General features: G+C 48.4%; 1 protein-coding gene across 1 annotated transcript in view; it reads right to left on the reverse strand.

The window, feature by feature from the left end:
- Positions 1-6,653: 6,653 nt before the first annotated feature.
- SDHB (succinate dehydrogenase complex iron sulfur subunit B) overlaps positions 6,654-15,743 on the reverse strand; it is a 36,636-nt gene continuing 27,546 nt past the window's right edge. The window contains exons 4-8 of the mRNA XM_060080195.1: positions 14,589-14,725; positions 13,823-13,939; positions 11,076-11,177; positions 9,667-9,789; positions 6,654-6,883 (exon numbers count right to left, since the gene is read on the reverse strand). Of these exons, the coding sequence (XP_059936178.1) occupies positions 6,806-6,883; positions 9,667-9,789; positions 11,076-11,177; positions 13,823-13,939; positions 14,589-14,725 (557 nt within the window). The 3' untranslated portion in view covers positions 6,654-6,805. The remainder of the gene's footprint in view (positions 6,884-9,666; positions 9,790-11,075; positions 11,178-13,822; positions 13,940-14,588; positions 14,726-15,743) is intronic.

Genomic DNA, 15,743 nt, shown 5'->3' on the forward strand with positions numbered 1-15,743 from the left:
AGAGGAGGACACTCAGGGAATCCGACAGGACAGCCCTCAGACACATGAACACATAGACACACACTCAGAGAAATAGCCCTTAGATGTACAAACACAAGTACACAACGCCCCTCCCACTCCTCACATTTGCATAAAGTGAGAGTTGTGACCCAGAGATACACAATTCTCAGACACGCACACAAAAGCAGGACACTCAGGGAAACAGGACAGCTTTGGTACACAAACACACAGGTACACAACAACCTCGGACACACACATAGATACACACACACAGAGTCTAGACTCCCAGGACACAGACACAACACACAGATTCACACACAGAGGTGATACTTAGAGACAATGCACACATACCCAGTAGTGTGACACTTAGAAACAGGTAAGACAAGCCCCCACCCACGCCGTTAAGTACAATGCATGGCTGGTTCAAGCTGGTCCGTCTCTTGTAGGCTCTGTGAACTTGGGCAAGCCACTTAACCTCTCTGGGCTTCATTTCTTAACCTATAGGAGGACGATGACATTAGCAATACCTGCTTGATAGATTGTTGTGAGTCCCACAAGAGAAAAAGCATGTAAAGCACTTGGGACAGTGCCTGGCTCTGCTGCATAAATGTCAAAGAAAGAAGACAACACCTGCCCAGAGACTCACAGGCTCAGATCCGTCTCACAGGGATATGTGTGGACACAGGGAGGCACTGCAGTGATGCACAGAAGGCCTCTAAAATGCCACAGAAACAGCCGAGGCATAACCCCCATCTCAGAAGCCTCACATGACCTCAGACAAGCCTGCACATGTGGGAACAAGGAAGCCCCTGAAGGGCCCCAAGACCTCGTGTTTGTATGCAGTGTTATCACATTACCTCATAGCGACAGGCACAGACAAGGTGTCCCCTGACCCTGGGGTTGATGGCTTCTGGACTAAGGATCTCCAAAGGATCAGAGACCCCAGGCTCTGGGGCAAACCAGGGAAGGATCACATTAGGGCCAAGGCTAGGACTGGGCTTGAGCCATCATCATGTATCCAGTATGAATTTCTGCAGTGCCGGGCACTGTTCTAGGAGCTAGGAATGGGAGGGTGAACAAACAGACATGGGGAGCAGCCAAAGGCCAGCAGAGGAAAACTCCAAAGTAACCTGTGGTGGAAAGGGCTGGAAGGAGACAGAGCTGCGATGGAGAGTAATGGTGGGGGAGAGACTCTAGAGTGGAAGCAGGGAAGGCCTTGACAGTATCTGGTCCATACCGAGAACTCAATACATACCCTTGATAAAGGGGTACATATCGGCAGGACTTACTGATGCATGGGAGGTGGAGGTATAGGAATGGAATCAAAGATGCCTCTCCTCCCTGGGTTTTGGTCTGGGCAGGTAGGGGGTGGTGGAGCTATTCGCTCAGCTGGGGCAGGCTGCTGGTGGAGCAGGTTGACCACCTGGGGGATGGGGCTGGCTTCACTCAGTTCAGATGAGAAGACCTGTTTCTTCTGCTGATGCCTCAGTGAGGGCAGCCTACTGAACTTCTCAGAGCCCCTGTTTCCTCCCCCAGGGCTTAGCTGGATGTCTGGCAGACCACTTAACCAGGGGAACCCTGATTTCCATGGCAGGCAGGATGGCTAGGTTTGCATAAATGACTTGCTCAGATGGCCTTGCCAAGAGGCAGTGTGGTACAGTGGCAAGTGGCTGGGCTCTGGCACCAGAGAGACCTGGGTTTGGATGTGCATCAGTTGCTGTCTAGCTGTGTGAGCTTTAAAAAGTCACTTTCCCTCTCTGAGCCTCTCTCCTCATCTGTGAAATGAAAGCTGCTGGAAAGATGAAATGGGGTGGCAGGAACTTGGCAGAAGCCAGTTGCTTTCTTGAGATCCTGGTGCTGGGCTAGAAGCTTCATAAAAGCAGGGGGCTTGGGGACTGCATCGCAAGATTGGTCCCTCATTCTTCATATTGCTACTTGGCATTTAAGAGACTCCATCCTCTGAGCCATCTGGGAAGGAGCTGCACCTGCCGCTTGGTCCATGGTCTTCATGAGGCAGGAGACCAGAGGAAGCTTCCTTCCAAACCACAGAGGATGTGGGAGGCCTCACCTCTGCCCAGGCCAGGGTTACCTTTGGGGAAGCGGCTCTCACTGTGGTCATCTGGGCGGTCTGTGGGCTGGGCTGCAGTCATCTGTGGGCTAGGACCCATGGAGAAGATTCCCTTCTGGGGCTGTTGCTCCCTTGGGGGCCCACAGGAAGGACATAATATGCCTGGTCCTGCAACCAGGTAGGGTAGGGAGAACCCGGAGAAAGAAAACCAGGCACGGCTTTCCTGACATAAGAGAAGCCGTCTTTTGTGATCTAAGCCTGGCCACAATGCTTGCCCTAGAAGAGGTCTCAGTAATGAATGATCTTAAGGGAACAAAAGGATAGACGACTGTTATCAGGCAAGAGAAGTAACAATAGCAAAGATATCAGTTGTAAAGACTCCCAGTTCTGTTTCAGTGGTGAAGATTAGCCTGAAATGCTCAACCACCAGATCAACCGGAACCTGAGGGATGATGATGACCTTTTCTGACCCTCATAACTTCAATCAACTAAAGCTTGGACTCTGTCGACAGCCCAAGCCCGTTCACGAATAGGTATGTACCCTTAGCTTAAAACTTCCCCAATTTTGCTGTTGGGGAGACACTGCTTTGGGAGAGATCCCGGTGTTCTCCTTACTTGCTGCAAAGAATAAATCCTTCCTTCTCCTGATCTTTGGCTTGGTTGTGTCTTTTGGCTCAACACCTACCAAGAGGTAAACCCAGTTTTCGGGTAACAGTTCGAGTGGCAAAAAGCTGGAGAATTCACTAATTTGTACTGGTTTATTCTAGAGCATTGCCAAACTTCTCAGTTTCTCTAGTTTCACTAGATTTTTGCAACAAAAGGGATTTTCTCACCTAGTGACAAACCCCATGACAAGATTATGGCTGTCTAGACACATAAGGTGCAGTTTCAGCAGTCTGTCTTGTATGTAGTTTCCTGGGCAAGGAGGAGGCTGGAAGAGAATTTGAGTGTTGGGAGTCAGCGGCACACCCTCTGGCACCCAGCAGTCAGTGTGATGTGGGAGACGAGAAATGAGCATTTTTAGTCTTGCACAGATAATCCATCCTCTGAAGAGGAGGTCTCTAACTCTAGCCAGCCGTGTTGGAAATACACCAATTTTCAAGTCCAGAGAGCTGTGAATTAATCACCTTTTTTTTTTTTCCCTGGCTGTGCTGTGTGGCTTGTGGGATCTTAGTTCCCTGACCAGGGATTGAACCCGGGCCCTCAGCAGTGAAAGCACGCAGTCTTAACCACTGGACCGCCAGCGAATTCCCAGGGAGTTTATCACCTTTGTAGTAGGATTCAGCCTTCCACACAGTAGGTATTTGAGACAAATCAGTTAAATTGAGTTTATGGAGCATTTGCTCAACTGCAAGCTAGATGTTTTTCACATTTATTATTTTTTAAACTCATATATGTTAAGAATTTATTTTTAAAGTTTTTTTTTTCAGCTTAAGTATAATTGACAACATCGTAAGATATTTAAAGGGTATGATGTGGACTTCCCTGGTGGCGAAGTGGTTAAGAATCCGCCTGCCAAAGCAGGGGACACAGGTACGAGCCCTGGTCCAGGAAGATCCCACATGCCGCGGAGCAACTAAGCCCATGTGCCACAACTACTAAGCCTGCGCTCTAGAGCTGGAGAGCCACAACTACTGAGGCCCGCATGCCTAGAGCCCGTGCTCCACAACAAGAGAAGCCACCGCAATGAGAAGCCCCCACTCACCACAACTAAAGAAAGCCCGCACACAGCAATGAAGACCCAACGCAGCCAAAAAAAAAAAAAAAAAGAAAAGTGTCTGATGTGATGATTTGATATATCTATATACATTGTGAAGGGATTTTTCCTCATCAATTAACACATCCACACCTCACATATTTACTTTTTTTTTTTCTTTTTGGCAAGAACTCACATTTATTCTTATGTAGACTTTACCCACAATTCTGAGAGGTAAATGCTCTTAATTCCCATTTTACAGATACGAAAATAGAGGCTCAGAGGTTCAACAACTTGCACAAAGGCCGGGTAAGAAGGGATGGCTGGCTTCAGCCCTAGAGAAAGTTGAATTATTCCACAGGATGATTTTTGTGAATGTAAGCACATTGTCTGGACATTATCAGAGAACAGAAGTAGCATGAAGGACAAAACAGTCTTTCTCTGCTCAAGCTTGCAGTTTTATTAGTAAAGTCTTTGTGTCTTGAAATAGAACATTTGCCTGCAATCCAATGAAAGATTAAATAAGCAGTAAGTTAAACTATCAGTTGATAACATATTCTAATTTAGCTCGGGTTTAAATGGGGTGAGTGACCTACAGTGGCACACTTGACGTCTGATGAAGCTGATTTGAAGTGGCAACTCCCCTGCCTCTCCTCAGAAGCTGCCTGGTGCAGAACTCATCTTTACAAGCCATTAAATTAGTCATGAGAAAAAAACCCATCTTTCTCCCTACAGGTCTAGTGATTAGAAGCAAAGTCAAATTACTCATGAATCCAAGGAATGCGACCTTCCTCGGGGCTGTCTGAAACCAATTAGGTGTGAACAGACCTGGAAGGCAGATTTCCCTACTGCCCTCCCAGCCCGGGTATGGAGGGCTCCCTGAGGGTTTTCCAGTTCTCACTTCCGAATCTGGAGCTTTAACATCTGAGGACTGTGTACTGTGTGGTCTTACTGAGGTGGCCAAGAATTTTGAGATGCTAACATAAGGGTAAAGACTGTGTTCTCTAAATTTCTTATAATTTAATGTTTGTTCCTTTTTTCTTGGTGAACTTGGCTCCTAGGTGGGAGGGGACAAATCTTGTTCATCTTTACCCCCAGCACCTCACCTCTCACAATGCCAGACACTAGTGCTTTTGAAACATCTTTTTTTTTTTGCGGTACGTGGGCCTCTCACTGCTGTGGGCTCTCCCGTCGCGGAGCACAGGCTCCGGACGTGCAGGCTCAGCGGCCATGGCTCACGGGCCCTGCCACTCCATGGCATGCAGGATCTTCCCGGACCGGGGCACGAACCCGTGTCCCCTGCATCGGCAGGCAGACTCCCAACCACTGTGCCACCAGGGAAGCCCGAACCATCCCCTTTTAAAGCCAGAAATGCTCATTAAGATTCATTCTTGGTGAGTCAGATGTTTTTCTTGGCCTCCTGATACAAGAAGCCTTTGCTTCCAGGATGCTACAACTTAAAAACAGCCTTGGAGTATTCCTAAGAGTGAAAATAGGGTCCACCCGAATGTGCGTTAGCAGGGGAAATGGGTAAATAAGTAATGGTGCATCTATGCCACCGAGCAAGAAACCAGTGGTTAAAAAAGCTAAGGTTGAAAATAAATTTCACATACACACAGGTAGATCTTTAGTAGCACCAGAGGCCCTTGTATATCGTGGGGTAAAAGTAGAAAGCTGCTGTTATTCACAAGAGCTAAAACATGGAAGCAACCGAAATGTCCATTAATGGATCAATGGATAAACAAAATATGACACATACATACAATGGAACATTATTCAGCCTTAAAAAGGAAGGGAATTCTCTGACACGTGCTGCAACAGGGATGAACCTTGAGAACTTTGCGCCAAGTGAAATATGTTACAAAAAAGACAAATACCATATAATTCCACTTATATGAGATAGAGTAGTCAAAGTCACAGAAATAGAAAGTGGAAGTATGGTGGCTAGAGGCTAGAGGAGGAGAAATGGGGAGTTAGTGTTTAATGGGCAGAGTTTGAGTTTCACAAGATGAAAAGAGCTCTGGAGATAGACTGGAGTGAGGGTTGTACCAAAACGTGAATGTACTTAATACCATCGAATTCTCCATTGAAAAATGGCTGAGGTGGTAAATTCTGTGTGTATTTAACCACAATGAAAAAAAAAAGACAAAATGGAAAGTTGCTAATATCAATATTTTGTACCTTATTTTTGAAGGGAAAAAAAACTTTACATATGCTGCGCATTGTAATGACATAAAGGTCTGGAGGAAATGTGTGAACTGTCAACAGGGGATGTGAAACTTGGGGAGTTTAAGGGGTTTCCATTTTTAACTTGACAAAACTTTTACACTGTGCTTTTTCAGTGTTACCGCTTTTGTAGTAAGCGTCAGAGCCAAGGCAGCAGTGGTGGGAATTCATGCTTTCCGTGCGAGGTCTCTGGAGGACACTTGTGGAACTAACTGGAGTTTATAGCTGTGCTGGAAGTATCTGTAACCTGGCCTCAACGAGACAGAAAAAGACTTACCAAGATTTGGTTTGAAGTAATTCTAATACTGAAAGCTGTAGAAACTGGGCTGCCATATAATGACGAGCCACTGTTTACTGAGCACCCAGAGTAAGTGCAGGCATCCTCACACCAGGTGGCTGAGGGTGGCACAGCTAGGAATTCCATTTTACAGATGGGCAAATGGAGTAGCAAAGAGAAGGGACTTGCCCAGTGTCATCAGCTGGTGAATGGCAAAGCTGGGAACAAGCCCAGGTCCTGCGTGACACCAATTCTATGCTTGTCCCCATCGTAGCCACCCCCAATGGTGGCTCAGTTCTGGAGGCCTGGCCCCCTCTTCAAGGACAAGGACTCCTCCTTCTGGCACCTTCACATCCCACTGCAGCAAGTACAAGGAACAGGCTTGCTTTTTTGTTAATAAAGTAGAATAACATTTATTTATTAAAATTTTTATTATACATGCTGTATTTGTGGGAAATCGAGACCTCTGAAGGAACTCAGATTAGATACAAATTACATTCAGCTGAGCTGGTTACAGTCATGTTTAGCACGGGAACACTTAAGCTGAAGCTTTCTTTTCCTTATAGGTTGCCATCATTTTCTTGATTTCAGCAATAGCTTTCCCTGGATTCAGCCCCTTGAAAAAAGAGAAGAGAATCAATACCAAATGGTAAGTGAAACTGAATGGAAAAACCCCATGACCTTGGGCGACCCAGGACCTCCTGACCTAGCTGGTCAAAGCACGGTGATTACAAACCAAGTCCTTTAATACCCAGGGGTTTGGGCTTAGTGCTCTCTTCTGTTTCCACTCTTAGACGTTTGAAAACAGCCAGCTCTCTCCGGCAGGAGCCCTGTCTCACTGAGTTCCTGCTGGTGAGGCTCACTGTGGCAGGTCAATGAGCCCAAGGAAGAGTCGTCTCTTCTATGACTACAGTGTCAAAATTAGCCAGTTATCTCTAAAGGTTTCCACATCATTACCATTATCATTCAGTCATCATCACCAGAAATCTGCATCTGCAAGCCCTCAAAGGTATGTGGGAGAAAGGAGCCTCTGTTAACCTTCCTAAGCACCACTGGTTAAGTGGCCCACAACACTGGATTAGCTGCAGTTGGCCTCACAGCTGTAACATCTGTCCTGCACGAGGTATAGCAATTAAACCCAGTGGGGCCAGTCTCGTAGAAGCAGGAAGTGAGATCACCAAATAGTTGGTAAAATTAGACAAGCACTCATCTGAGGCTAGTGAAGGGTCTCCTCGTTCAATTTAATTAAGTTATTTTATGTGGCTCTGCGCTGAGCAGCATGCGGAATCTTAGTTCCCGTGACACGTGGAAGCGTGTTGTCTTAACCACTGGACCACCAGGGAAGTCCTGGGTCCCCTCATTTTAGAAGGACAACTTTAACTCTGAAATTAAAGCGTGGAAAAAAAGAAAAAGAAAAAAGATCTTCAGAGAGACAGAAAGGGAAAGAGAAGACACTCTTTAAAAGACTGATATGGGGGGCTTCCCTGGTGGTGCAGTGGTTGAGAGTCCACCTGCCGATGCAGGGGACACGGGTTCGTGCCCCGGTCTGGGAGGATCCCACATGCCGCGTAGCGGCAGGGCCCGTGAGCCATGGCCGCTGAGCCTGCGCGTCCGGAGCCTGTGCTCCGCAACGGGAGAGGCCACAACAGTGAGAGGCCCGCATACCGCAAAAAAAAAAAAAAAAAAAAAAAGACTGATATGGAAGGATCCCTGAAATGTGTTAAGTGAGAAAGGTAGACACTGTGACAAAGGACACGTGGAACATTTGCGTGTAGCACAAACTATCCCTGGAAGGACACACAGGAAGCTGCTAACACCACCGGGGAGGGGGCTGGGGCTGGGGAAGGAGGAAGGCCCTCCACAGTATTTCCTTTTGAACGCTGAGCCGTGTACATACCTGCCCCATCAAAAGGAATTTAGAGTCAGTAAACAGACTGTACCCAGTCCCAGCGCAGGAAGGAGGCACTGGGAGGCAGGTGGCCTGCTTCTAGGCCTGCCCTGCCCCCAACCTGAGACTGACCTTGGCAAGATGCCCCCACCCCCAACTCCCGCTCATGGGCTCAGCTTCCCCACCTGTAAAAGGGGCTGCACTTGACGATTTTTGAGGTCCCTTCTAGTTCAAACAATCTGTGCCTATGTCTAGCCTCACAGCCCCAGTGTCCACCCCTCCTTTACTGAAGGGGAGGGCAGGACACAGAGAAGTCTGTCCTTGGTTGTCTGGTCTGTCTGCTGTCCTCTGCGATGCAAACATTCATGCCTAGGAGCGCACCGCAGGATCCTCTGCGGAGATTTTGAAGAAATACACAAGCCAGGCCCCAGCCTTGGAGAGGCTGTCTTCTGACTGACCGGCTCAAACAAACAGAAGGTCCCACTAAGTGCTTACTATGTGCCAGGCACTGTCCTAAGCACTTCAGTGGCATGACTTGCCTCAGAAGCCACAAGGCTCGCTGAGCAGAGCCTGGGTAGAGACGCAGGCAGCAGGATGTGGAGCCTGAGCTCTCCCGCACTGTTCGGGACCCCACCAGTCCCCGTGGCCCACCCCAATGCCGATGTCACATGAGAAGCACTCTGGCAGAGGAAGGGGGGGCCCTTGAAACACTGTGGAATTACCCAGTCTGGATTTCATGTTTGGTAAGATGTGCTGCCTTTTCTTTCTTTTTTAAGCTGCTAACTGGTCGTGCTAGCGTTTTCCATCTCGCTGCACCTTTAAAATGAAATTGCTCTGCCCACAGTCTCTGCTCGAAGGGCAGCCCTGGCTGCTCCCCGCCCACTGACGGACCAGGGCTGGCACCTGACAGTAGCTGGCCGGCCAGCTCTGACGTGGGCTGCGCCGTGTAAAGCTAAGCTGGGCCAAGGAGACTCCCTCTGAGGAATGTGAGCTGAGAAATGCTGAGAGAAGCCAGGCAGATGCTGAAGCCGCAGGCAGGGTGAGTATGAACAGGAAGCAGGAAGTATGAACAGGAAGAGGGAGTGAAAGCTAAGTAAGCAGGAGCTCCGAGACTGAGGAAAGACACGCAGAGGAGAAAGCACAGGCTGGCTGCCAGGGAGCCGAGCGGACCGGCAGCCATGTTGCCACACAGAGACCTTGGGGCCCGGAGAGGGAATGTAGCCCTCACAGCTGCCTGTGCTCAGACTGCTTTCCTCCCGTGGTTCCCACAAAGTCAGGGCAAACCCAGGTTCCTGTTCATGGGTCCTCGTGGCATCCTTGACTCCCACCAGGCCCGTGTGAACCCGACTTGAAAACCCTTCCCAAGGGGGCCTGAGTGAGCCTGTGCCCCGCAACTAAGCGCCAACAGCCCCAGGCTCACACGGAGGGGAGAGCGCTCTCTGCTCCCCGCCGGCTGCCTCCTCACGAGCGCACGTCAGTGCTGGGCCGCGCGGGGGGCCGCAGCCGCGTACCTTGGGACAGGAATTCGTGCAGTTCATGATGGTGTGGCAGCGGTACAGAGAGAACGGGTCCTGCAGCTTGGCCAGGCGCTCCTCTGTGAACTCGTCTCTGGAGTCGATCATCCAGCGATAGGCCTGGGGGAACCAGGGACTGGTGGGCTGAGCTGTCACCTTAACTGGCCAGAGCAGCCCTCTGGTTCACCTCAAAGCCCCAGGCGTGCAGAGGAACAGGAATTCTCAGCCTGGAAGCCATCTCCACACGTTACTTCTTGCCATCTTCCAAGGAAAGGCTCCCAACTCTTTTGTAACATCTCTTAGTCACCTTGACTAATGAGCCCCACCAACCTTTAAACCACATGCACCGGGTCGCTGGTGCTTAATTATATACCATCAGGCATCGTCTTCTACTGATTTCATGTTGCTCATTAGCTTCCTCCCTAGAACATGAATGAGTGAAGGCAGGGACGGTATCCTTGACTCTCTTTAACTGCCTTCAGAGCACCTACCCACTACCTTGGAGTGAACTGATAACTGAACAGACCTGCACAGAGAGAATATCTGTTCTACTTATTGATCCTTGCGATTAGCATATCCACCCCAGAAGCCTGAGATCAGCCAGCTGAGAACTGACTAAGCTCCTGATCACCGGGCCGGCTCCAGCAGTGTTGCCGACACCACTTTTAAGTTTCCCAACAACTCAGATCACTGGTACAAGCGCCAGCTACAAATGTACCTCATACTCAATCTTTAATTTGGCCAGGAATCAATCAGTACTGCTAACTGGTCACACAACCACAGAGCTTCTCTTTTTGTGGGAAAATGAGAAACAAGAAGTTGTTTTTTCTGAGTTGCTTCAGAGTCTATGGAGAGCACTGACCACAAATCTAAAAAGTATGAGCTTTCTGGGAACAAAGACAGTGACTCTGTCTGCAGTGAACTACACATATAGTGAAAGACAATGAAAACCAATACTACTTTCTTTCCAAGCAACCCCTAAGCCCAGTACTACAGGCTTTCACTAGCCTGGAAACAAGTTCCACCCTTGCAGCTGGGTAACTGCTCCTCAACGAAATTTCTCTCTCCCCTGCTTCCACGTTAAAAACCCCGTGAGAGGGAGATGGGGAGCCTTCTGACAGACGCAGTCCGGGGAAAGTGGGCAAGTGGGCAGGGAAGAGCCAGCTGCACAGGGAAACATCTGAAACATCTGCAAGGCATGGTGTGCCAACCCGCAGCCACCATCCCTTGGCGTGACCCTCACCACACTAAATGAAGGCATTCTGCAGATGAAGCCCCAGCTTTACTGAAAGCCAAGCGAAGGTGATGCAACCAATTACCGTTTGTAATGGATGCCAAAGAGGGAAGCCATCGCCCCTCAGAACATCGGTTTCCATTTCTCTTTCAGTAATGAAGGAGCGCCTTACCTGCATAAGAACCGCGGGTCCCAAGTACTTGTCCCCATTCCACCAGTAGCTCGGGCAGCTGGTGCTGCAGCAGGCGCAGAGAATGCACTCATAGAGCCCGTCCTGTGCGGGGAGAAAGGGCAATCAGGAGCCCACCATGGAAGAGATGGTCGTGTCCTGAGCTGATTAAATGTGAGGTCTGGGGTCAGTGCACGAGCAAAGTGCCTACTCGCACGTGAGTTTTCTTGGCAAAATCCTAGGAGTGGTTTGCAGAGATTTTTCAGATTCATAAAAAAGATCTTGGAATTGAAATTTAGACATTTGCTGGATTAGAGCCCAGAGTTCTTAAGTCTAAGTACAGTGTACTCATCCTTTAATAAATAACCCCTCACTTATCTTAAAAAAAAAAAACCAAAAACAAAAACATGAAAAGAACTTACCACCTCGAATGCAGTCTAGCAGAAATTAAAAAGGCCCTGAGTGCTGAGGCATCTAGAGTCTACACCAGCCTCTGCCCTGGCTCAGCAGACACCTCAAGTTTTCGATAGGAACATCAACATCACCCTAAACAGCCAACCAGCACTGAGCACCATGTGCCTTACTGACGACCTCATTTGATTGTCACAATAATCCTGGGGTGAGTGCTATTAGGTTCCCATTTTACAGGTAAGGAACTGAGGCCCCGAGAAGTTAGGTCACTTCCCGAGGGTGACACAGCTGCAAACAGGTGGCCCGACTCTGGCATCCCTCCTCTAACACTGCCACACTGACTCAGCATGCCCAACCAGTTCTAACTGGACTTTCTGATTTGGGGAACAACACAAACTGATTAAAAGTGGCAAAACAGGAGGGCACGCTGACATCTGAAGTGACAGCTGAAAACAGATGACACAGAGTTGATGGTCATGATTGTAACCACGAGTCTTCAACAGAAATTATGTTCTGTTCAGGCAGCTGGTGAGAGTGTAAACTGGCCCCACTGTCTAGAAAGCATAAGGTCACAGGATTAAGAGCCTTCACGACAGTCATATTCTTTACTTATAAAAGGGTAGCTGTCGACAGAGATTACCTTTGGGTGGTGGAATTATAGATTATTTGAAAATTAGTTCCCTTTTCCAATTACCTATAATGAGCATTATGGCTTTTAAAATCATGAAAAAAAGTTAGGTTCAGGGCCTCCCTGGTGGCGCAGTGGTTGAGAGTCCGCCTGCCGATGCAGGGGATACGGGTTCGTGCCCCGGTCTGGGAGGATCCCATATGCCGCGGAGCGGCTGGGCCCGTGAGCCATGGCCGCTGGGCCTGCGCATCCGGAGCCTGTGCTCCGCAACGGGAGAGGCCACAACAGTGAGAGGCCCACATACCGCAAAAAGAAAAAAAGAAAAAAAGAAAAAAAAAAAAAAAAGTTAGGTTCAGCAATATTAATTTGAAGAAGTGAAAAATGCTAAATAAGCAAATGTTTGGTATTTAAATGAGTGAATTTTGACTACCTAGAAAACATGTTCAGGGGAACCCTCTAATCCCTAAAAATAGTACATCAAGGAGATGTTTATAAGCTACAAGCTTTCCTACCTGAGGACTGTGAGATGACAAGCTGGGCCAGGGTGGCCAGTTCCAACCTGGACCCTGGGATGCGTCAGACTCCCTGGAGTTAGAAACTGGGGCAGAGCTATGTCCCGAGAACAAGAAACTCTTGCAAGAGAAGGCAGCTGCTCGCTCTGAATTACAACATCACCATGCTGACCCTCAACATCTCGATGACGACAGAGCTGGGCATTACCAGGACCTTCCTTTCTTAATATTTTATGGGGAAGAGGAGAGGGGCTAAATGTTCCCCCAGACCTAAAAGGCAGAATTCATTTATTCATTCACACAACTCATATTTGTTGATAAGATAGCACATGCCAGGATCCTGGGATCCAGAAAGGGGTATAAGACACAGCCCCTGCCCTTGAGGAGCACTCAGTCTGCTCACAGCCTGTCATGTGAACGAATGAAGTGGTGACCCTGAGACAGCATGAGCCCTTCCCTCGTGTAGGCATGACGTTGGGACCTACCTCCATCTGGCCCCCTTCCCACTTCTTCCTCTCCAAAGGACACCAAGTGTGCAGGGAGTGAGTGTGCGTGCCTCCTTCTTAGAGGAGGTAGAAGTGTACGCGAGAAAGAGACTACAAGCTTGCTAATAACCCCTTCACTTTCAGAGACTTCATAGCCTGTGCCCAGGGGTAGCAACTCCAAGAGTGAGTGGGCCTGTCACAAGCCCACACCGCGTCATTAGACGTGTGGTGTCAGGAAAGCACCAAGTTCTAGTTCCAGTTTCGCTGTTGGCTTCTCTCACTCCCATCTGCAAACAGGGTGGCGGCCGCAGGACCGCAAACAGCCGGCATGTGTTTCATTTGCCCACCGGCTTGAAGAGTAACCCCGATTTAGCTGTCAACGTTTCAAGACCTGGCGACCTACAGACTGGTTTCTTTTGAAAAAGACGAGTGGCTAGCAACACGGTAGCAGTGAGCCCCTCTAGGCCGAGCGCTCCAGGGCCTTGGTCCCCTCTGGGCCCTTCATAGGTTCTCACTACCCACCCGGCCCCGATAGGATGGGTGTCCAACCCTTGGACAGATGGTTCTGAAGTTCCTTTCCAGAAGACGCTGAATGTTCTGCATCACCTCATGCTGTGCCCCCCCATCCCCTCTGCCCCTAAGCCCCACTTCCTGGCAAACATCTTTGCAACAAAATTCCTCAAGTCAAGACAATGAACAGGGACTAATAATGACCAGTTTCTCACGATCTTCTATGGACTGCAGATACTGCTTCTTGCCTTCCTGGGATTCATCCTTCTTCTTTAAATAAGGCTCAATGGACTTGTACTGGGCATAGAAGTTGCTCAAATCCTGAGGTTAAGAGGAAGAAGAAGAAATGGGTCAGATTCCACCACCACTCCTTAGCTTTCCTGCTTATCCCATTTTTGGGACACTGCCCACTTTTCTGCCCCGTGACAGGCAATAGTCAGACTCTCTTCCTTTGGCATGGATACGTGCAAAGATCACGAAAGGAGAAATGGTCACATGTCAGCGTGGTTAGGGAATTTCTCCTTCACCCACCTGGGAAGCTTTCCAATCCCACAGTCCTTTTTCCCCAGATGCCCTTGAAAACACCCAGTCAGGGAAAGGGATGGTGGTCAAATACAGGGAGGTAGAAATTAAAACACATAAGAACGGCTGCATTCCCAACTGATATTTGCCACATGAATTCTTTGTTGTTATGGCCAAATTCTTCATTTCTGAAATTGTTCAAGTCTAAAATTCTGTGCCCTGTTATTCCCAAACAATCCTCACCAAATGAGCTGCTGGATGATCTTCTAGGCCATTTATCTTCTGCCATTCAAATTCCTTAACTAAACTCAAGACAGGAAAAAACCCTGCCCTGAAGAACTATAGCACAACACACATACCTCCTGCCCCCCTTAAAAAAAAAAAAAGCAGGTGGGAGGTGCTGGGGAGGTGGGGAGACACACACACACACACAGAGGCAGGAACTCACAGGAACAAGATCCTTTATCACATACATATGTGGAAGAGGGTAGATTTTTGAAACTTTGTTGAGGTTGATGTCAATCCTTCGGGTACAAGCGAGAGTGTTGCCTCCATTGATGTTCATGGCACAGGAGCCGCAGATGCCTGAGACACAGCACAGTTAACACTCCCCTACCCAGCTGCAGGCAGTCCAGCTGCAATTCTCCCTTCCGGACTGTCCTTACTCTACCAGCAGGAGCAGCACTGACATGGAATACACCTGTGCAGAGGTGCCCACTGCCTTTTCTCCTTCCCATTCTTCTTAGAATGTAGATCTAACGGCTGTAGTTCCAAAAACCATGTTGTGAAACCAGGAGGCAACCCTGAGGTTGGAAGCTATCTGCTCAGGATGGCACTGGAGCACAGACGAGCCTGGGTTGCTGCAGGCATCACGGAGGGCCCACGCCAGTCCTAGTTCCTTGCGTCATGTATTTTGAGAGAAAAACCAGCCTTTTTTTTTTTTTTTTTTAAAGTCACTGTTATTTGAACTCAAATTCTATTTTTCTTAAACTTTTTTTTTTTTTTTGGCCGCACCACAAGGCTAGTGGGATCTTAGTTCCCCGACCAGGGACTGAATCCAGGCCCGCGGCAGTGAAAGCGCAGAGTCCTAACCACTGACCGCCAGGGAATTCCCTGGACTCAAACTCTTAACAGATATAACATCCCAAAATAAATCAACACTGTCTTGGTCAACTTAAAGTTGAGGCCTGGATACAGATTATCCAGAGACAGACCTCATTCTATTGTCTCCACAAAGCTACACTGGGGACATGAAACCCACAAAAGCCGCCTTGGCACTGACTTTTCAAGGAGAATGAGGTAATGTGAAACCAAACCAAAGTAAGCAAAATAAGGTGCTGACCAAGGACACTGAAAGGAGAATTTTCTTAGCCTGGACTCGTTTCCTGTGTATGGAATTTCCGAGGTATTTCAGAATTACAGATGACTATGCACGCTAAGCCCCTGCTACCACTTCTTCAGAAGCTCTTTTTTGAAGGTAGTTAGGCCGGAGAAATGTGGTTACTTGTGAAACTTGGACTGGGTTATCACTTTCTCTCCCTCTCCCGTTAATCTTAATAAAAGTATAATAGGACACAAATATCCATCTTAAGCAAATACTCCT

This window comes from Mesoplodon densirostris, chromosome 2 (assembly GCF_025265405.1).
Source record: "Mesoplodon densirostris isolate mMesDen1 chromosome 2, mMesDen1 primary haplotype, whole genome shotgun sequence".
Taxonomy (NCBI): Eukaryota; Metazoa; Chordata; class Mammalia; order Artiodactyla; family Ziphiidae; genus Mesoplodon; species Mesoplodon densirostris.